At 40.7% G+C, this 22,060-nt stretch overlaps 2 protein-coding genes across 4 annotated transcripts in view; one reads left to right on the forward strand and one right to left on the reverse strand.

The window, feature by feature from the left end:
* The window catches only part of fam222ba (family with sequence similarity 222 member Ba), a 33,984-nt gene extending 29,074 nt beyond the window's left edge, over nt 1-4,910 (forward strand). For all 3 annotated transcript variants that reach the window (XM_044041278.1, XM_044041279.1, XM_044041280.1), the window contains exon 3: nt 1,254-4,910. In XM_044041278.1, coding sequence (XP_043897213.1) covers nt 1,254-2,974 — 1,721 coding nt within the window. In that variant the 3' untranslated portion in view covers nt 2,975-4,910. The remainder of the gene's footprint in view (nt 1-1,253) is intronic.
* trpv1 (transient receptor potential cation channel, subfamily V, member 1) lies at nt 3,864-21,336 on the reverse strand. Its single transcript, XM_044041277.1, has 17 exons — nt 21,216-21,336; nt 20,797-20,852; nt 18,096-18,281; nt 17,789-17,931; nt 16,928-17,080; nt 16,672-16,809; nt 15,592-15,881; nt 15,139-15,315; nt 14,899-15,054; nt 14,721-14,816; nt 14,571-14,641; nt 9,859-10,024; nt 9,701-9,767; nt 8,823-9,151; nt 6,942-7,063; nt 5,830-5,951; nt 3,864-5,716 (listed from the first exon to the last, which is right to left on the reverse strand). Exons 3-17 carry the CDS (start codon nt 18,257-18,259, stop codon nt 5,631-5,633), a joined length of 2,280 nt encoding a protein of 759 aa, XP_043897212.1. The 5' UTR covers nt 18,260-18,281; nt 20,797-20,852; nt 21,216-21,336; the 3' UTR covers nt 3,864-5,630.
* Nucleotides 21,337-22,060: the final 724 nt, after the last annotated feature.

Consider the following 22,060-nt stretch of genomic DNA (forward strand, 5'->3'; position numbering starts at 1 on the left):
TTTAGTCACAGCAGCCCCCTGTGCGCTGCCCCATACCGTCCCCACACATTGCTGCCCATTGTTTCCTGTTCACAAATAAAGCAGGAATTAATTAGCCAGTTGGCACAACTCTTGGTGCCGCTGTGTCAGCATTCACAGTTCATCCCTTAAGCCCAGTCCGCCTTCTGTGAGCCTGAGTATTATAGCCATGGCTGCATGAAACCATCTTCTGCCAGGAAATCAGACATTTCAAGTTACTGCTCACTCAACAACAAAGAGAAGTAGCTGTAGAGTCATTGTCGACATCTGTTTCACCCAAACTGTAGATGCCTTCGTAAGTGAGTCAGTAAAACTGAGTTTATTAACTACCACTTGTCCATCAGTTTAAAAGTTGTGGTTTAATAAGGTCAGGTGGTCAGTGGGGAGATGAGGGACAGTGGGATTGTGAAACAAATGCTAGCAAGTGTACCTCACATTAAAATGAAACACACAATCATCCCAGCCTAAAGACAGCTACAACATGTACAAACTACTGACACGTTAGCCATTTTAAACAGGATCATGAAGTAGACACACATGTGCAAACACAAAATCATGTTCACACTGTCACTTTGACATTATTAAATTTAACCACAGTGTTTACAGGTGTAACAAATGTCTGCGAGTTGAGGCCTGGGAGATTTTCCCGCAGATCAGAGACGCGGCGGCTGTGTCTGATTACTTGTCTGCTGTCATTGAGCTCTGCTCTCTGCGTCTATCTCTCTTTTCTTCTCCCCAAAGCAGCCACGGGGGACGACTGCTGCCTCGTTCACTCTTTGTTTATTTTGTGAGTGAGTAGCAAGCAGTACAACCCTCCACCACCAGTGTACTTATTGTTTGCCGGGATACTACGTCAATTAAGGCTACTAAGAGCTCCTGACCTCAAAGTCACAGACACTTCCATGAAATTGGATTTTCAGACTGGAGATGTTGATGGGCTGAGTAGTTCAGCTGAGAATGAGATCTGAAATCTCTCTTTGGCCTCATGAGATGGGGAGCTACATGGGTTTTTAGAGAAAAGCAATGAGGTATGGAAGATGAGAGCACTGTCCAAATCGGGTTCCTCTCAGCTGCTCAGATTACAACTGATGTGCTCTTTTGTGGCATATAGACTTCTGCCTGGATTGTTTCCACTCTCATTATTCCTTTTTCTCTTCATCTCCCCATTTCTGTCTCATCTTACTTTCTGTCTCTGCCTTTGCTTCTGACCTGTTCTGTCCTCTCCTTCACCACAGGGGACACCACACAGAGGATGAGATCTACTCCATTTCCAACCCCTGCAGAATTGGACGCATATGCTAAGAAGGTTGCCAACCACCCACTCACCATCAAGATCTTCCCCAATAGCGTCAAGGTCCCCCAGCGAAACCACGTGCGGCGCACTGTGAACGGCCTGGATACATCAGGCCAGCGCTACAGCCCGTACCCTTCGTCTCAGGCCAGTGCCAAGACAGGGCTCCTCGCCGTTGTCAAGGTGCCCACAGTTAAAGGCATCCTAAAAGATTTTGATGGTAGCCGGGCTCGCTTGCAACCAGAAGTTATCATGAATCCTCACACTGGACCTTATCAAGTGGCTCCAACCAGCACTTTAAATCACCACCCACCTCTGCTGAACCTTCCTCTGTCACAGCAAAGCTTATCGCTTCAACCACAGGACCCATCTCAGGCACTACAGATGCCCCTCCCTCAGCACCAGGGTCACACCCAGAGCCTCAAACACCTTCCTCCCATGGCCCAGCACCCTCAGGGCCCAACCAGACTTCAGACTCTGTCTCAGCACCCAACCCTTGGCCACATGCAGGGCCCCCCTACTGTCCTGCTTCAGCAGCAGCACCTTCAGCAGCAGCCGCAACCAGGCCTGCAGGGGGGCAGAAAGCTGGCAGACAGTGACGTACCACCTAATGTTACAGTTTCTACCTCAACCATTCCACTCTCAATGGCTGCTGGGCTGCATCAGGGCCACCAGGCCGACCTGAGTACTATCGTGCATCAGATTAACCAGTTCTGCCAAGCCCGAGCTCATGGTGTAGGAGCGACCTCCATGTGCGAGGGCCAGATCGCCAACCCTAGCCCCATCAGTCGCAATCTGCTTATCAGCGCCTGTTCCAGGGTCTCCATGCACAGCAACCCTGCCACCCCTGGCTTCCCCCCACCCAACTGCATCATTGGCTCTCAAGATAAAACCCCAGTAGGAGCTCATCCTCCAACCAGCGTGGCTGCTATGAACCACTTGCCTTCCAGCCATTTTGATCTCAAGCAGCAGCACCATTTGCAGCATCACCTGCACCCACAACAGAATCAGCAGCATATACAGATACAACATAACATTCAGCAGCAGAAGATGCGCTCCTGGAATCCGCACCAGTTGGCTCACGTCACCCATATTCAGAACGGTGGGACTCACCTCTGCAAGCAGCCTTCCCGGGACCCCACCTTCCATTTTAAGGGCATGGGCTACCCTGCAGAGGTGTGTGTGGGTCAGCCTTACACACTGAAACCTCCTGTAGAGAGGCCCACCCCCTCTCCTCCTGTCAACAACGGTATGCCTGGTCACATGGCCCACTACACCAATGGTCATTACTTCCAGTCCCACAATTGGAACAACAGCATTCTACCCACACCCAACAGTGACAGCTCCGGGTCTCAGGACGTAGCCATGCCATTCCACAGTGTAGGTCCAGGGGGGTGCACCACACTAGACTGTGGGCCCCCTGGGGCTCCCCATTACAGGCTAGGAGCGAGCACCGCCTCCTCCTCCTCCTCCTCCTCGTCCTCCACCACCCAGGCCGCTCTGATGCAAACAGCAGATTACTTGGGTGGGGACTTCCAGACGCCCTACTTCCGAGATCAGAATCTAGGGTTGATGGGCAAGATGCACAGGCCTACTCTGAGCAGGGTAGGTCCAGAGGTTGGAGATGGCAGAACCGCTCTCATCCAGCACCCAGGGTACAGATAAGCTATATGGCCTTGTCTACACAACCGTTATCAAACCCCTTTGTTTAGTCTTAAGAAAGCAAACATGTGAATACAATGAAATTGATACTTAAACAAATGACCGCTAATGTTAAAGAGGGTAAATTAATATATTATGTGGAGAACAGTATTTTCTTTTTTTAATTTGTTTTTCTTTCTTTTTTTAAATAAATCTTGCAAGTGATCAATTGCTAGTTTTATTTTGTTAATGAGTGCATTTACCTGGCACTTTAGGGAACTTTTTCACGTGTGTACATGTCTGTAATGTATGTGTTTGTCATTACCGGCTTCTTCTTCTCTGTCACACTTGCCTATCTTTGTGCCTACCCCATCTGTAAGATTCTTTGTTTTTTCAACCTCAAACCTATCAATAAAGTTTTCTTATGCATGTAGGAAAGAAGAAAAACAAATAGATCCCCCAGTTTATAAACTCTATGAATGTTTTACAGGGTCTTGTCAGGTTTTTCTTTATGAAACAAGTGACAAATTTTCATTTTGGTGTCAAAGCTTAAATCTCAGCAGCATCAAAATTGAACATGATCACTAAATGACTCAAGAAAGAGTAATGCTCTTGATTCAATACAAAGCTAACTGATGTTTTATTCTTTTTAAGTGTAATTTATTTGTACAATAGCACTGTTTAAGACTGATTCCTCTCATTCAGTTAAGGAAGCATATTATCAAGTTGTATGTTTATAGTAATGATCCAGCAGGGAGCACATATGTTTAACAAACAAAAGAAAGGTGATGCTCTGTTCTGCTAAAAATGCTGCAATGAATTCAGGTGTTTGAAAAAAGACTTTTGTCAATGCCACGATGGTTTGGCAACAATATTGTGAAGTACAGAAAGAGAAACCACAAAATGGCCAAAGTCAGGTTAACAAAGACACACTGTCATGAAGATGTGCCATTTCATTTTTATTTCCTTTTCACATCATTTTTTTTGTAACCATGTTTAATGTATTACTTGAATGTTCAGATTATTTGTTGTGCAGATGTTTAAGGCGATTGTTGAGTTACGAGGACAGAACATATTAGTGTTGTTAATGTCATGAAGAGGCAAACCAGAGGTTTGATCCCCCCCCCTCAGCAGAAACTGGAGTGGGTTCATTTATATGTAGTTGCTACTGATTTTGATGTGAAGTCTCCCTGGAAAGACCAAATTGATCACTTGCAAGATCACATGGAGGTAAACAAAAGTGAAAGCAACTGCATTGTTATTATTTTATTGTACACTGGCTTACCTACTAGACTACTGTAACTTTGAAATGTAATGATTGTGTGTGAATGTTACCTGCTGACGTGGGTAGAGTTCAGGGTGTGAGAGCGTGTGTGTGTGTGTGTGTGCGCGCGTGTGTGTAAACACAACGATGCCCATGTTTTGTTCACCTAACTCCCTAACAGCCCTTAAAAAGCCTTAAGTGTTTGGTCCTTGGACGTTCCTCTGCTAATGAGCATGGTTTTAATGAAAACCCCAAACAATAAGGAGAATGAAGGTGATGGTAAGGATACACAGAAATAGCTTCTGATTTTTTTTTTTTTCCCTTGATCTTTTTATTTTAATGACGTTTTGTTGAGTAGGCAATTCCTTAGAAATTCTTTATTATGGAAAGCAAGAAAAGGAGTAATATTTTGTAATTATATATTTTAGCAATGTGTAGTTACAGAGCTGTAACTTTTTTCCACGTTTCAAAGCTTCGGTTTGCAGTTGTGACTATTTATAATACTTGATTTGCTTGTTATTTAAATTTTATTTTCTCCTCTTTTTTTCCCCTTGTACTATTGCTGTGAAATGGAAGAAGGTCCTGAAGCCTTTCTTTTGTGTCACTGTATGGCAGATAAGAGGCAAGAGCGTGAGAGTTGTGCTACTCTTTTTGTAATATTGTAATAATAAAATAAAGTTCTAATTTATGCTTTGATACGAGTCTTAATCATACTTTTTGGTCCCTTCTTAGTAACATTTCGCTGCTGTCACCCTGTCTGTCTATTCAGGTAGGTCACTACTCACACGCTTTGTCGCATACTTAAACAGCATAGTACAAGGCTTAGCAGTTCAAAAGGTCCAGCTACGCCGTGTATGAATTGCAACAGCATCAGCTGGTGTTGAAGGTAGTGATAGTTGCACCGGTCACTGCCTGCTTTCATGCCATTTATCCAAGCCTGCCTCAGCCAAACAGAAACAGGAAGAAGAGTGGACAAAGCAAGCTGTGAAATCCACAGGACTGTGTGGCTGTAGTAGATTTAGCTTGTCTGGCTGTGATGAAAATGGGACCGGTATAAAGGGCACACAGCAGGAGGGCAGGATCAGCACCTTCATGATCAGTATTACTCCATGAAGGATTTTGAGCAGGGTCCTGTGGTGCCAGGCAGGTTATGGCCTTTTTACAGGGAGGAAGTGCATCCTGTTTGGGTGCTGGAAGAAGCTGCATGCTACTGAAGCCATGTCACATGTTGCCTCAAATATATAATCATAATCAAGTTGAGGGATGGGTATTAAGTCAGTCTTACAGGCGACACACACACATTTGGCAGTTAGACTTCTTGGAGATCTAAAACTGAATAGTGTCTTTTATGGTTGATTGCCTCAGTGCCCGGGTCAGTCAGGCTGAGCATCCAGAGTGAAGGTCCTGGCTGTCATTTTAGACTGGCATGCTGCTCAGAGGAGTCATCTCTGTGGATTGCCGTCTCTGCCTCCGTCCACTGAAAATGCCTCTCCTGCTCCTCCCTGTGGAAGAAGGAGGTGGTGTTACACGTAAAGCCACAGACAAATGCCAAAAAAAAAAAAAAGGGCCTTTTCTAATGTAGAAAGGTTGTGTGTGCATCTGTGTCTCTGCTCACATGTGTTTGCTGTGTGCAGCGGGGCGTCTGAGGCAGGCTGTGGCGAACGATCCCAGCAGCCGGGATCCTCATTGATTTTGCTCAGGTTGATGTTCCATTTGTTCCAGTTGACTTCCTCCACTCTGAGACGACAAGGAGAGACACATGCTCCAATTAATGTCTGCTGTGTGATGCATCAATCAGCTGTCAGAGCAGGCAAATTAGTGACAAACAATGTGCTGCACTTTAAATCGATCCTGTTCACATGGCATCGTTTCTGAGATCTGCAAGCCTAAACCTTTGTTTATGCTTTAATATTATTAGTTTAGATTTGAGTGTGTAATCAGTATATACATATATATATACACACACACACACATATATATATATATATATATATATGTATATATATGTGTGTATATATATATATATACATATATACATATACATATATACATATACATATATACATATACATATACATATACATATATAGTTCACAGCAGGTTCAGGTCACACTGCAAATTATACATGGTAACTTCACTATATTCAGCCCTCCGCTCCCTCCAGAAATCAATAATAATGCCAGGCTGGAATATAAATATACCCCCAGGTTTACTTTTTATAGTAATTTGATAAAACTTTGTATGAGAACATGCAACAACAGGATATATTTATATCAACAACAAAGATAGAGGAGGTATTGTCCCTGCCCCTATCAAAGAGGACATCCTTATTAAAACTGAAGGTGTATTTGAACACAATTTCGCTTTGAGCTGAATGCTAAAATCCTCACGCTAACATGTCAACAATGACATGGCTCGTCTATAGGAATTACATTCATTTCAACAGTGGGGTCACCAAAGTTGTCTGTGCTTGGAATCAATGCAACAGTAGTTGACACATCAAAAGCACAAAGGTCAACGTGAAGGTCATGGATTTTTTATGGTGTTGTCCAGCAGCTGTGAGACATGTGAGGAGTCCAGTCCCAGACTTTGAGGTGCATCAGTGGTTAGTGAGGGATTATGACGTTTTTTTTTGTTTTTTTTTGTTTTTAAAGCATAGGAGTAACAAACCCTGATGGAGAAATATTTTTATGAAGAATGCATTGATATCAAATAGGCTTGTCAAACCTTAAACACTGGCGACAGTCATCTCCAACTGCAGGGCCCAGTTCTTTCTGCACCCCACAACGGAAACTCCTCCTCAGAGAGGCGGGCAGCCTTTTCTCCATGTCCAGGATGGTGATGGCCCTCTGAAAGCAGCCACAGCAAACGGTCATGATCCTAACACAGACCTTTGTTTTATTTCAAGTGGACCTTATTTGGACCTTGTTGGTTATGTGAACTTGTCATGTCACTTTATTACTCCCTGGTGTTAAGTCTTCTTTCCCACCTTCTTGATTACCTGCCCCACACTAATTAGTTTCACCTGTGTCTCGTTGTCTCTCCTTTCTTAGTGTGTATATAAACTTAGCACAAAAAGTTAGGACATTTGTGCTTGGTCAGTTGTTTCTTTGTTGTAACAATGCTTCTTGACAATAAATCTTACTGTTGGAAAGTCTGTTTATTTCTCCTTTTAAATGGTGCAACTTTCTGCCAATGCCAAACAACTTATTCTGCTATTGACTCTTGTTTGGTGTCGTTTATTGGATTGGATGATTGAAGTTTGAAGGAACAAGACATTATTGGCAATTCAACCGTTTATTAATTTAACAAACAGGGGCCTCAATAGCATGTGGAAGAACCATACACAGCCACAACAGCCTGGCACCTCCTCCTCATGATGGTCACCAGCTTGGTCACACACTGCTGTGAAATGGCATCCCATTCTTTAACCAGCACTTGGTTGTGTTGGTCACTCTGGCACAAACAATACACCCAAGCTGATCCCACAAGTATTCAACGGGGTTGAGGTCAGCAATCAGTATAACGTTCTCTACATCTTCTCTACACTGACGCTACTATCCAACTGCTGTAGGCAGAATCTGGACAGGTACTAATCGGGCACCTGATTTCAGCACCTGGGGTACCAGAAGCTCAAAACAAGAGTCAATAGCAGAATATGCTGTTTGGCCTTGACAGAGAAGACTTTTTCATGGGCACAACCCACATTTAAAAGAGAAATAAACAGGCTTTCCAGCAATATAAGATTTATTGCCAAGACGGATTATGACAACAAAGAAATAATGGACCAAACACAAATTTCCTTAATTTATATACTCACCTTTTTCCATTTGTGCTCTGTCAGATGGTCTTTTTTGCTACCGTTATCAGACATGGAAAGTAATGGATTACATTTACTCGCATTACTGTAACTGACTAGGTTTTTATGTGTCCTTAAAAATGTACTAAAATTTGTAATTTTACTTTTACCTAAGTATATTTTTTTGGAAGCACTGTACTTCGCTACATTTTAAATCAAATCTGTTACTAAGTAAAAGAAATGTTGGCCTGAATTTAAATTAATAAAATAAATACAAACATTCACGCACTGGAAACTTTGGCAGGGAATGATGCGGATAGGTGAATTGGTGCTAATTAAGGAGGAAGTTAACAGCATTTGTGACCTTTGACCCCTTTTGAATGATATATTATGTGTTATTATTTTATTTTGTCAGCACTTTAATTTGTAAAGGTTTGCCTTAAGTTAAAAGCAATCAATGTGAGATTTTTGCACGACACAAGAAAGAGCCCCAACCTTAACTAGTTAGCTTGTACATTTTTAACAAGCTGCTTTTTTAACTTGAGTACATTTTTAGACTAGTACTTTTACTTGTACTTAAGTAAAATTCTATCAAAATAGTGGTACTTTTAACAGAGTAGAATATTTCAGTAGTCTTTCCATCTCTGCCTGTTATGTTTTGATCCCTGTAAGTTTTCTTTACTTTACCCCTGTGTTTTATTTTTGCTTTTACCTGCACTTACCCCAGAGTTGTCCTGCACTTGGGTCCTATATCACCACATCAAACCTCAGCCGCCTGATTAACAGCCTCTCACATGACCATGTCTCACCTGCAGCTTCCAGATGCTGGCACTGTCCTTGGTGATCCTCTCCACAGTGCGGTTCATGAGGGCGATGAGCATGTTGAGCAGCAGGATGTAAGTGAGTATGATGTAACCGATGAGGAGTATGTAGAAGACCTCCCTGTATTGGTAGTCCTCAGTGAACTCCATGTCACCCATGCCGATGGTGAACTTGAAGAGCTGCAGCGTGGTGTAGGAGATGTTTCTGAATGTGGGTTTTACACATGGCTCATCAGGGGAGACGGGACTGAAGATGCGCCCCTTAGAACTCTGAGTGATGTTTTTCACAGGAGGCTCAATGAGTAAAGTGACCACAGCTGTGACAAGAAACAGGAAGAAGAAACATTACAGAACCTTCTTGACAAAGACCGGACAGCAGTTGTCATAGGAATGACCAGTAGGGAAGAGAGGGCGCTACATAGACGATAGTAATGTAGATTTTATTTTCAGTTGATTATACTCTTACACAAAAAATACCAGCCATTAAACTCTATTAATGTAACTGGTATTATACTTTCCTCTAATGTTTGTCGTATATGTTTAGACCCCCTCAAAAACGAGATGATAATGTGGCCATAGCTTGGTCCTATGTGTGTAAGTGACGGACACAGCAGGTTTTTTTGTTTTGGTTTGCTATACTTAAATTAATGTCAATTTCCTCGTGATAAATTATGAAGACTTTGACATTTCCTGGGTACCTGGGAACTCCAGCATTACATTAATATATGTCATATTTTAGTGGTAATTTGTGCTCATATTTAATGCTATATTTAAAAATGTAGCTTTTCAAACCATTATAATGTGAGCTGTATTTGCAAACCAGGATATCATTTCACTTCATTTAGACTGAGGAAAACCTAAAATACCTGCTGAGAATCCAAAGAGAAAGACGACATAGACAAAAAGGAATCGCAGGATATCGCTGAGGATCATCTGCAAAGGAGAACAGAGACACAGGTTTTCAGTGATCACATTGTCCACTGTGGTTTTTCACTCCAATGCGGCGCAGTCCGAGCCCACTCACCTTCTGTATCATGACACTGTAGATGCCCATGTGTCTGTCTCCTCTGGAGAAGTAAAGCACGTTCACCCAGCTCAGAGCAAGACACATCACCATGAAACCCAGGTACTCGTGCCGCCCCAACACGTACAAAGCAGTCGTGACCAGGAACAGGACGCCCTGCACAAAACTGCAAAGAGCAGAGACACAGCTGTCATCCTAAAACCGTACCGTTTAAAACATGAGGTGTTTGCTGGAAAAAAAGAAAACACAAAGATCAAGTTGTTTACACGTCGTCCCTGTATTTGGGGATCAATGTGATTAACACTGAGTTTTACTCGGTGTAATTAATTATTATGCAGAAATTTAAATGTAAAAAAAAAACTGCACTCCAAAGAGTAATATATATACTGTCAAGCAGGGGTTTTCATAGTCTGACGCCGATGGCCTCACCTCAGACAGAGCCTGGGTAAGATAGCACCCTCATCTCACCTTAATTAAGTTTACTACTTTCTTTCAGTGTCTGGGTGTCAATGTACGGATGGGTATTCGGGCCACAAATAAAACTGAGACAAAAAAAACCTTTGCATTTAATAAAAAAAAAGCCTATTCTAGGGCATTATTTTTGTTGGGAGTGACCAGGATGGACAGGATTATAAATGAGCAAGTTTGAGGAATGGTTTTGGAGATAAAGTGGGAGAGTCAAGGTTGAGATGGTGTGGTCACATGTGCGAGAGTGATTATACTGGACAAAGGATGTTGAATGTCGAATGGTGGCTGTTAAGGAGGACATGAGGTTGGTGTTGGCAGAAGAGGACACAAAGGACAGGACAAGATGAAGGCAGATGATCTACTGTGGTGACCCCTAATGGGAGAAGCCAAAAAAAGAAGAAGTGTGTATCAAACATCTAGCCCGCAGGATGAATTTGTGAAAATTTCATATTATGATTATAAATAATGTTCTAAACTATATTTTTCTTTTCCAGATACCTGTGACTAAATGTGTTGGGCCTTTTTAGATCCACTGTGATCTGTAGGTTGTAATGCATAGCTAGTAAAGAGTAAATAGTAAACTTATAGAATAGAATCCCCAAACTTTTGAATCAAATATACATATCTCATATAAAGTGATCGAACAAATATAAACAATAGGACCCATAAAAAACAATTAATAATGGCTTTGGTAACGTGGGTTAAAAATATAAATAAATTGTGTAATATAAACTTTAATTAGACAAACTAAAAAGAAATAATCATAAATAAAAAGTCATTCGTGTTGAAATAAGACACACTTCATTCCCTTTTGCTGCTTCCCTGTTACGCTGTCACACTTTCCTGGACAGAACTAAACCATTGTTCATTGTTCATTGTGTCGTCCGTATGAAACCTGTGACTTTCCAACCGAGACATATAAGGGTGAGATCCTCTTTGACTGCTGTTGATTGTAGTATAAATACACCAGTGTGTGGAAGGTCACACCTCTGCTGAGTCACTGTTGTGGCAATAGTGTACATACAGTACACCATGAAGACACATGAGCCACACTTAAGGCCAATATTTGCAATGTGAACAATGGACAGATGAGCAGATTAGCAAAACTGCAAAAATGCTGGTGAGTTTCTCAAACTCTGGATTTACGTTAGAGACACATGAAGCGGGAGCTGCTGTGATGACAGCAGTTAGCTGCTACAGTGAACACAAATACATTTCTACATGTTGTAAAGCAGCAATAGGGAGAGACGAAGTGTATTTCATCTTTGTTCTCTATAGTTTCATCTCATTTTATGGGGTTGTTTTTTGTATTTTTCTTGTATTTCCTACACATTGTTCTGCTTGAATAGTGTTAACTTGATTAACCCTTAGTGCTCACATGGCACGGATCTGATATTTATAGGTCACATTTTCAGGCTTTACAAAATATGTATTTTTGTCTTCTTGTGTGTTCGTTTATATCGGATTTTTTTCTACAAAAAAAGGGTATTGTATATATTGTATATATACATATATATGTATATATATATATATATATATATATATATATATATATATATATATATATATATATATATATATACATATATATAAATATATCCAATACCGACTCATCTTCTCAGTGCTGCAAATGTTCTCAGTGCTGCAAAGCCCAGTGAAAGTGGCACCTGAACACACACCCAACCAAACTACGGTCACACTGACCAACACTTGGCGGCAGTACTGGCGAAAGAAGTGACGGTAAATGAAGGCAGTGAAAAAAAACTAAAACAAAAATAGCAACAATGTGGAATGGAGTGCATCCAAAGAGTCAGCTTTGCATAGGAAGGTTCCTGAATGACATAAAGTGACCTGCGAGTTTGTCAGTAGCAGCAGCAGCAGCAGCCATAATAAGAGCACTTATAATTCTCTAAGTGCTAAGGGAAAAGAAATGGAAAGGAGATTTATATTTTCACCCACACAATCCAACGCAGCAGCTAGATGTAAAGACATGGCCATAAAATATTGTGATATTACTATACCGGGAAAACCGGGTACAAACTAACATGCCCATTGATAAAGATAGAGATAATTATTTCATTAATTTTGTTTGTTCTATTTTTTACTGAAAATTCCCAGGTGCAATTGGAGGCAGCATCTCCGGTATCGCAGCAGCAGCTAACCAAACAGGTAGCAAACAGTCATTCCACAGCCAATTAGATGCCGAGTTCAGTCTATGTTAGGAGGGAACTTAGCAATTCGCGGGAGATTTCACTTCCCAATTTTGTCTCTGCCGTCGCAGCAAGAGAGCACGCACGCGAGGAGGAAGAGGAAGAGGAAGAGTTCTGGCGTCAACAGCAAACGTAATTACGACGGGAAGGCTTCCCCACCTTGTTGAGATTGCGGCTCGAGACCCGGGCCCTGACGTCACTCGGTAGTGGAGCATAATGTGAATCGGTGAGATATTGTTGGTTGTTGACATGTTAGTTACTGATGCTGTGGGGAGACTGTTATATTTGCTGTTCATTTCCTGTTACGTGTTGCATGTTTATTTAAATCGCTTAAGCACCTTGTATGTGAAATAGCACATTAAACGGCGCATTTATTAGCTGACCGCATTAATGTGAATGCCGGTGTCTGCAGGTAGCCATTTTAGACTGCAAGAAGCACAAGGCTTATTATTTTTTTGGCCTAAGCCACACAGCTATTTTCAGTGATGTGTAATTAAAGGTACATATATTTTTTGTGTGTTTAGAGAGCAAGCCTCAGAGTAAGATGGTGTATTTTACTTTGGAAAAAATATGAATTTATTGATGTGTGGAATTTTATTATAATTATTAGGTGGTTTGCACCATTAATTATTTTAATACAAAATAATTTGTCAAGCAGCATTTTTTTGTACTGTTAAAAGTTAACTGTTGCTGCTAGATTTATTTATATTTTGTTTACTCAATAAGTGAAACTGGCAATGTTGTTTTCACTAAATGTACGTTTTACTGGTTTAGTGTGTAATATGTGAGATGTTTGTGTTGTTTTCCTTGATATATTGGTTAAGCTGAAACAGTTTAATACTGATTGTTGGTTAATTTGTATAGAGTTACAATGTGCTAGGCAAATATTCTATAAGGATAAAAGTGATTCTACAGTAATTTCATTTGAGAATTTTGAAGTTAGCTACAAGAGAGTAATTTTCATACAAGTAATTGCATTCAGCAGTACTTTAGTTGATCATAATCTGGTAAAATGTTGTGCAACAAAAGAGAAACCTGAAAGAAATGCGGAAGAGAGATCAGAGCAAAGATTAAAAGCCTGTTTTTAAATACAGGTCAGGTGGAGTGAAAAGATCCCTGTGGACGAAGACTTCCAGCAGATTCCAGTAGATGGTGAGCCACCCAGCTTGAATCCAGGAAACGGGATCTACACTTTCTCTGAAATAGCAGACAAACTGTCTGCTTGTGGTAGGATTGTGCCAGTCACCTGTGGCGGCACCAACTTGAACACACATTAGAAAGAGTGCACTCCAACGATCCTTTAGACCGCACAGATACTTGACCTTTGAACTCAGACAGAGCAGAACCCCTCTGATATAACTTGACTTTAAAATTGCTTGAACTGAGAGACAAGTTAAAAAAAATACATTTCTAATTTTTTTATTTTCTATACAAATGTTTATTTCTTTGTAATGTTGCATAATTTTCTCGTGCAAACTTAAATTCAAAGTGCAGTTAATTGAAACCTGTGGTGGTGTTGTAGTCCTTGCACTCTAATCCTTGCTCCTTATGAACCTAGAGAAGCATGTTCTTTCCAGCAGTGGGTTACAATAGTATTATTACTTTATATAATACGGAGTGTCGTGTCATTAATATTAGTGGATATTTTAATTTAGTGACTGGTGACATTATTCTTCTGTGCTTGATAAGGGGGCAATATTTTTTGGTTTTGTCCACATTTATGTAACCCACACAAGGCATCAAAGTGTCTATGATTTTGTAGTCAACCTTCGGAAAACATGAATGAACTCTGCCATTGCATAATTACTAGTCTAGTGTAGTGTAAGTGCAGTTAGTCTCTCAATGCAGAGCCAGCTTTTCCAAGTCTTTATCAATTCTGCTGCACATCTTTGATTGACCTTGTGATGTTTTCCCTTAAGGTCAGGGTGAAGTGGTTTGAATTTCAAAGATGCACAATTTCTGTGACTATAGTTTCTTGGGTTACATGCAAACTCCACACATGCCGGGAAGAATAAAAAACGTTTTACTACTCACAACAGAATCTCGTAATATCCATCGATGAGCAACGTCTTCAGCTTCGGGCGCTTCCTCCTCATGTCAATTATCTAAGGATTTAAAAGTCATATGATTAGAATACATGGTGATAAGTGAATTTAAATTTAAAACACAAGAGTGAGCTCGTACCCCGATGAAAAAGAAGTAGATGTTTGCCAGTAGTGTCACGAGCTGGCCCGAAACATACAGGTAACCCTTGATAGTGTGTTCGGTTTGAAACGGTGGCTGTGGGTTCGGAGGACAAACATCAGCAACATCACCGCAGCAGACCTGTCTGTCTGTCTGCACAAAACAATCACACACTCACATTTCCATCCCTCTTATTGTAAGACACTATAGTGAAGATGATGAGGTATGCAACGTAGAACAGGAAGTTGAGGACAAACATTCCACCCGCAAACTTCTTCCACTTCTGCTCCAGCATTTGACTCACAGGCTCCGTCTCCAGCATCTCATGACGGTTCTGGAAACAGGAGAAGTCGAGATGTTTCAGTACAGGACAGTGACCGCAGGCTGATCTCTGTGGGCTCATGAAGTCAGGACTCACAGGAATGTCACTGCCATAGATCAGAATCTCCATGACTGAGCCATCTTCACAGGAATCCACCGAGGCCAAGTCGTATAGGGAGCTGTGGACGGGCCCGTAAACCCACTCTGTGAATTTGCGAGACAAATGTTTGGTGTGACTGTTGTGAAATTCCCGTTTAAGGATGTGAGAAAAAATCTGAAAGGAAAGAAGAGGAGGAAAGGTTCACACATAAATGTCATTCAATGTCAGTCAAATGGCAGCAGCATCAAGACAGAAACTCCAGACTTGTCTAGAAAATGACAACGAGACAGCAGGGCAGAGGAAGCCTCTTCAATGGCCACATGTCTTCAGTCAAGTGCATTATTCACTTTTTATCAATGATTTGTCTGCCTGACTTAAGCTACTGACCATTTTTATCTAAGACGGAACAAAGTGAAATAAACATTTAGATCCAGCCATGTAAGCATTTACCCCTATCTTGCCCGTCTTGGCAGCCAATTTGAGAGGCGTAAGCCCCATTTTGTTCTTAATGTCCTCCAGCTTCAGGTGCAGTTGGTCACTGATCTTGAGGATGCGGTCGTACATGCTGGTGACGAACTCTGTGTTGTCCTCGCACTTGACCGCTGCCACCACTACCAGGGCATGCAGCACCGTGTTACCATGAGTGTCTGTCAGCTTTGGATCCGCCTTCGCCTTCTCCATCAGGAAGTCCACTATGTCAGCCTGGTTGGTGCAGGCTGCCAGAGACAGAGGCAGCTCACCTGATGACAACACAGATCAACTCCTGTCACAGGGTGCATCTTGGAAGCATTGGCTTAGAAATGATATCGTTATGGGCTTGAGACTCATCTAGTGATGAGGATTTAACCCTAAGCAAGTAAGAAAAATCTCTGTCCTCACCCCTCCCTTTCAATACTGTACCTTGTTCCCACTGATTAAAAAAAATAATAATCCAGGATTTTAAATTATTTTCTTGTCAGGGTGTGTGTTAAATCAGCCGTCATTTGTGTCAAATGACTCTTTGATGCACATGGGTTTTTAATTGCTTTGGCTCTGATGACCTCTGATGGGAACATAAGACCCAGGGAACAATAGTTTTGGATTTTTCATTAGTTTTACTTAATTAGTTTCATTAATTGAGTGGGTTTGCTAGGTATTAGTTTTTATTTTTGTAAATGCTTGGTTTTAATTATTTTTTGTTTTTTGCCAGGTGCAAAATAAATTCCCGCACCAGGAACTTTGGCAGTGTTGATGAGGACAGGGGTATGAAGACAGGTGAATGATGAGGACAGGAAAAGCAATTAATGTAAGATTTGTATCTTAGTAACTAAGTAACTTCTACTGAGTAAATTTTAAACAATCAACTTTTTTATTTTAAATTGGGTACATTTAGCTCTCAGTGTCGAAAAGTTTGGTGACCCTTGCCTAATCTTCATAAAAATCAATAACTTGAGGAGAATATTATGACTACATTTTGGTAAATAAAGGCATTTTTTTCTTTAGTTTTGTGTGTTAGTGAAAAAACTCAGTACTGCCGCAGTGTGAACTCACCAAAATAAAAGTTGGGGCCGTCATGTGGTTGAAAGAATTTTCCATCGGCTTTGGCATGAATGTTTGCCCCTTTACTGACCAGCAGTTTCACGTAGGGAAGACTCCTCCTCTCGATAGCTATGTGCAGAGCAGTCTGACCTGTCGGAGACGCACATCAGGAAAATCACTCACATTTTTTTCAATTACTTGAGTTGTAATTTGGAGCAGCACTTCAGCCTCACACGATGTATGAAATGTATTAAGACAGAGAAATTACCATTGTAGTATTTGTTATTGTAGGCTGCATTCACAAACTGGTCGATGTCTCCCTGCTTCTCCGAAATGTCAAGTAATACTTCCACTGTGTCATTCTTGTTGTCTCTGAGGTGCAGCAGAGCCTTCATTAGGGCGGTTTTACCTTCGGACTGATCTGAAAGTGAAATCAAACATTCAGAGAATGAACACATATTCACATATAACCCAAAATATTTGATTTGTGTCACCTTTAAAGCTGCAGTATGTAAAGGCCCTGATATACGTTACGTGTCATCAAGGCGCAGGCTGCGCACAAAGAGCATGTTGGGTGTGTGTCGACAGCGTACGCGCAAACTGAATTTCTGCCTCACCAGTAGATGGAGTATAAGCCCTGTTCACCAAGCAGAAAAAAACTATTCGACAACAGAAGTAGTCGCCAAGGATAGTCATCTGAACCTTGAACCGGCTGACACCCCGACTCCCCTGCCCAACTGACCTTTCAGCTGTGAGCCATTCGAGAGCTTTAGCATTGTTCTTTTCTTCTTTGGTAAGATTGTGTCCAGACGTGTACCGCCACACAGTGGTGAAGTGGGATACTACAGGACCCTGACGTGCGAGTATACCAGGGTCCACGATATGCAAAAGTATACCGGGGCCTTATGTTTTGGTGATTTTTATTTTTGTTGTCCTTGTGAACAGAAGCAATGTAACATTATTTGTTCTTCATCTGAAAACCTAATGTCCAGCATTACATCCAGACCTGACTGAGGGGGCGTTTGTTTATTGTAGTGCAGCGGGTGGGAGCACTACACATATTTTGCACCACACACGCGCCTCGCAGCTAGGTACCAATAGCTTTATTTTAGCTAAGAAAACCACTCACACAGGGTGTCGGAGAGTTTCTTCCCAGTGTCCTGCAGGTACTGGTACAGGCCCTCCAGCCGCTTGATGTCCCCACTGGCCACGTCTTCAAACAACCTGCTATAGTTAATTGTCCTGCTGTCTGTGTCTATATTGTGCATCATTCTATAAATACAATACAGGATACAGACAACAGGGTTAGAAAAGCATCCATGTCTAATGTCAAACAGCAACACTGTGCTGTGAGGCATTATTATACACAGCACCTGTCATATTATGATATAAAAAAAAAGGTAGCTATTACATTATCGCTGAATTGAGAGGCTCACTTGTAAAAGTTGGCATTATATCTGAGTTCAGGTTTGCCCTCCTTCCTCCTCTCGTGGTTAGTGTCCATGGTAGCCCCGGGGCTCTCTTGGCCCACACATGTTTTGTCCTCCTCCGTTCTGTCGTCGGTCTGCATGGAGATGCCAAACTTCTCTGACTTCTTCATGTTGAGCTTTGGCCTCGGTGCTCTGAATGGAAAATGTGGATGATGGCACAGGTCATTATTGGTTTGCACAAGAGATAATAATTCCATATACCGCAACATTAATGTAATGAAATACATTTTCTGCCACACTATAAATAAGATTTAAATAAATCCCCTTGTGGACAGTTAAGTTTATGATGATTTTTGACAATTACTTCTAAAAGTAATGGATGGATTTTGATTACATTTTTTGCAGAACCACTGAGTAAATAATTTGAATTTTAAGGTAAACAGTAACTGCCAGAGTTGGCCCAAGGCAAAAGTGAACTATACACTAGGGCCACATGACCATCAGTGGACACCCTTAAAGCATTTCATTGTGCTCTTTATTAGGGTTCGAGCAACAAGGTTGCAAGAACCCTCTTGAAACTGGTTTTATTTATATTTTATGACAATGATAATAGTGAGACTTTAGCACATTTTACATAGTTTTGAGATAAAAGTTCTTGACAATGTATGTTGTTAAACTATTGTTATCCCGTTACAGTTTCATCTCTATATTTATTCTTTAATATGTAATTTATTTAATATGGTCTTTTGTGTATTTGCACTTATTTGTGAATAAATAAGGTGCTGTTTTAATTTAGTTATTTCACTTTCATTATAGTGTTTTACTTTATCATTCAATGGTAATGTAATATAATCATTTATTAGAGGTTTTTGTAGCTCTTTAATTGTTGCAATTTTTCACATTGCAATTTTTCTTATCTTGTTACTACTTAGTAGGCTGACACCATATTCACCTCTTAGTATTGTGCCATTCTAAATACTAATTTCCACTTTACAGTTCTAGCACTACTCGGCTCAACACAACTTATTATTATTTTTGCTTTTCCATTAGGCATAGTAACTGATACCAGGTGCTTTTTTTTGGTACCTGCTCTGACAAAGGAGCTGAGCCGATACTAAAATGTGATGTCAGCAGACTGCCGGCCTCTGATTGGCAGTATGTCGTCACTGGAATAGTCATGAGTGTGACGCAAGAATCAAACCAAACAATGCCAAACTGTAGATCGTTTAAAAAGACTTAAATCCTGAAAACATGCGTTAATCTTGAGTCTGGTGTATTTAACTGCTGGAAGCCGGTGATCGTGAGCCGAATCACAACTTGTTCAGCCGTATTTCAGTTCAGTGACTGTGTCAGATGAAGTCTGCTGCGCTCCGGTCATGCAGGAAGTACTGAACAAATCTTTAATTAACTGATTCTAATGATTTAAGACACCGACTTCTTTGCTGGTCACGGCAGATTCGTGCAGCCGTGTTACGGCGACGTGTGACCATGTTGAGGAGGTACTATATTAATGGAAAACCGATGTGCCTGATAACAAACTGAGTTGAGCTGAGTAGAGACGAGCAGTGCTAGAACTGGAAAAGCGCCATAAGTGAAAATCAACACAAAAGCATTCTTCTGAGATGCTAAGATTAAAGCCAATATATAAGGGTACGAACATGCTGGGCTGACATTGGGATCATGCAAGAAACATAGCTACAACTGTGCAGAATTCCCCCAGAAGCATCATGTAATTTACTGCTTTATAATTTGTTATTGGTGCCCTAAAATCTAATTTTGCTTAGGGCCCCACGAAGGCTTGGGCCAGCCCTGATAACTACCAAAGGTTTGCAAGGATGGAGAAGATAATAATAATACTTCTCTTATCGTGTGTTCTTTTGGATGGCTTTAATCAAACTGAGCCGTGACAGTAAACAAATGTTTTATTTGTATCTGCTTGAAACATGTTTACCATGGTGAATCCTCTCACTGGCCTCTTAAAGGCACAGGCAAGCATGTGATGGCTCACCCACAGTGACTAACAAAGGAGTTTATTCACTCACATACACACGCAACGAGTAATCGATTAGAGATTATGTGTAAAGGAAGTGGATGAATGTGGTCAACTATTCCTGCAGAGTTTAGCCGCTCACACTGAAATGACACGTGAAATAAGACATGTTAACATTACTCTGTTCCTGTTTTTCACTATGAAAATGGGGAAACAATGACACTGGAAATTCTGCATGATCATCACAAGACAAATATATATATATATATAGTCTGCATTCCAGACCGGTAGTTGCAACAAATCGCAATGACAAAATAAACGTGTGTGTATATATATATATATAAAAAAAAAGAAGCAACACAAAAGTATGAAAATCTCAATATTTTGTTGGTAGATTATGCTTACAGATGCTGCTTACAGATTCCTACTGGTTCACAACCTACATTATTGTTGTTTTATAAAGTGATTATTGTAATAAAGAGTGAAAAGAGAAAGACGGTCACATCTGTGATATCAGTTTCCTCATCACGGCTCATATTGCCACAATCTCTGCTGAACATTTTCAATGTCTGCATTGATTTTTCTTTGTATAAAAATATGACACTGACATTTTTTTTTTTATATTCAGACAGAAGAATTTACTGGTTTTAAAGATACTGAGGATATTCTACAGGAAATCCAGCCGATTGAAAATAAATAACACAACATTTGACTCACCAGGAATAATTCTTCCTCTTCCAGATTGTCTTTGTCAGACTGATCAAAACCCAGACCTTGGAATCAAAGACAAAAAAAAACAGAAGTGTGCAGATGAACATCCAGCAGAGATCTGGATGACCAAAGATGTTCGCTGAATGTAACAGAGATGAGGTCACTCGAGGGAGATGAGTGACCCGCCCTTGTGGATATCAGAGCACTTTACTGGAGCTGTGAGGGCTTAAAAGGATGCTGTATTGACCATCCCACCTCATACACAGAGAGCAAGTAGCGTATCATGTGACATGAACACAGATATGTTTGATGGGGAGCAGCTTCTGCAGCAACTGAGAGTTAAACATGTTTCACTGAACCACAACAATGGAAGCATAGATAATAAATATTGTCATGTAATTGATAAATATAAACGAGAAACTTACCCCTTTTTTTTTGGGTGTATGATAATGCTGCTTTTTAGTCCTTAATATTATTGAAGGGCTTCCTGTGTGAATTATCTGCCTCTTTAACGGTTTCACTTCAATGGGTGTGTTTGTGTGTGTGTGTGTGTGTGTGTTTTTAGTGCAGCTGTGGTCCTGTGACAGTGTGTGTGGTTGCATGACTTCTGCACACCAGTGCAGTTTCCTGTCTCAGAAATCTTCCCTTATGTTTTACAATAAAAGAGGGCACCAAGGCTGTGAGATTTATTTATAACAATTGTTATGACAATATAAACCTGGAAACCAGCCAAAAAGTTAAACAACATTAGAATTAAAAATCAGTCACAAACGTGGATAACTAATGTTGTATGTATATTCATTTCACTCTGACGGAAGCATATTTGGATAGTTGATGGAAAAAAAAAAGCACCCAGGGTGATATAGTGAACCACAATCAACAATGATGCCCCAACATCTGTGTTTAAATTACAACTATTATGAGACTCAGCACCAACAACACGTGAAACTATGGTTTTCAATCATCTGGAATTAATAAGCCTGTTTTGTTTATAATCTAAAAACAGCTTAATGAAACGAAACATACCATTTGAGGATGTCGTTTCTAGGTTTCTAAATTGTTTGGATGAACTGGTTTGTTCAACAGAAGAAAAACAAAATATTAACTTCACCCACAAAAAACTGACCTATAATGAAAATAAGGTTGAAATTTTGAATTTCAAAAGTATTTCAATGTGTTAATTGGAGCAGTTGGTAACCAATGCTCTATGTCAGATTTGTTGCCCTGGTTGTGCACACAAACAAGGAATTTGACTTGGTTTCACTTTTCT

This window comes from Solea senegalensis, linkage group LG13 (assembly GCF_019176455.1).
Source record: "Solea senegalensis isolate Sse05_10M linkage group LG13, IFAPA_SoseM_1, whole genome shotgun sequence".
Taxonomy (NCBI): Eukaryota; Metazoa; Chordata; class Actinopteri; order Pleuronectiformes; family Soleidae; genus Solea; species Solea senegalensis.

What these genes read in the sequence shown, in the direction of transcription:
- trpv1 (XM_044041277.1), bottom strand. Translation starts at nt 18,259, where the DNA reads ATGAAGAAGTCAGAGAAGTTTGGCATCTCCATGCAGACCGACGACAGA. An exon ending in ACAGTGTCATGATACAGAAG is followed by an intron (nt 9,768 to 9,858) that starts GTGAGTGGGCTC and finishes TCTCCTTTGCAG; the next exon opens with ATGATCCTCAGCGATATCCT. An exon ending in GACTGTCGCCAGTGTTTAAG is followed by an intron (nt 5,952 to 6,941) that starts GTTTGACAAGCC and finishes TTGTCGTCTCAG; the next exon opens with AGTGGAGGAAGTCAACTGGA.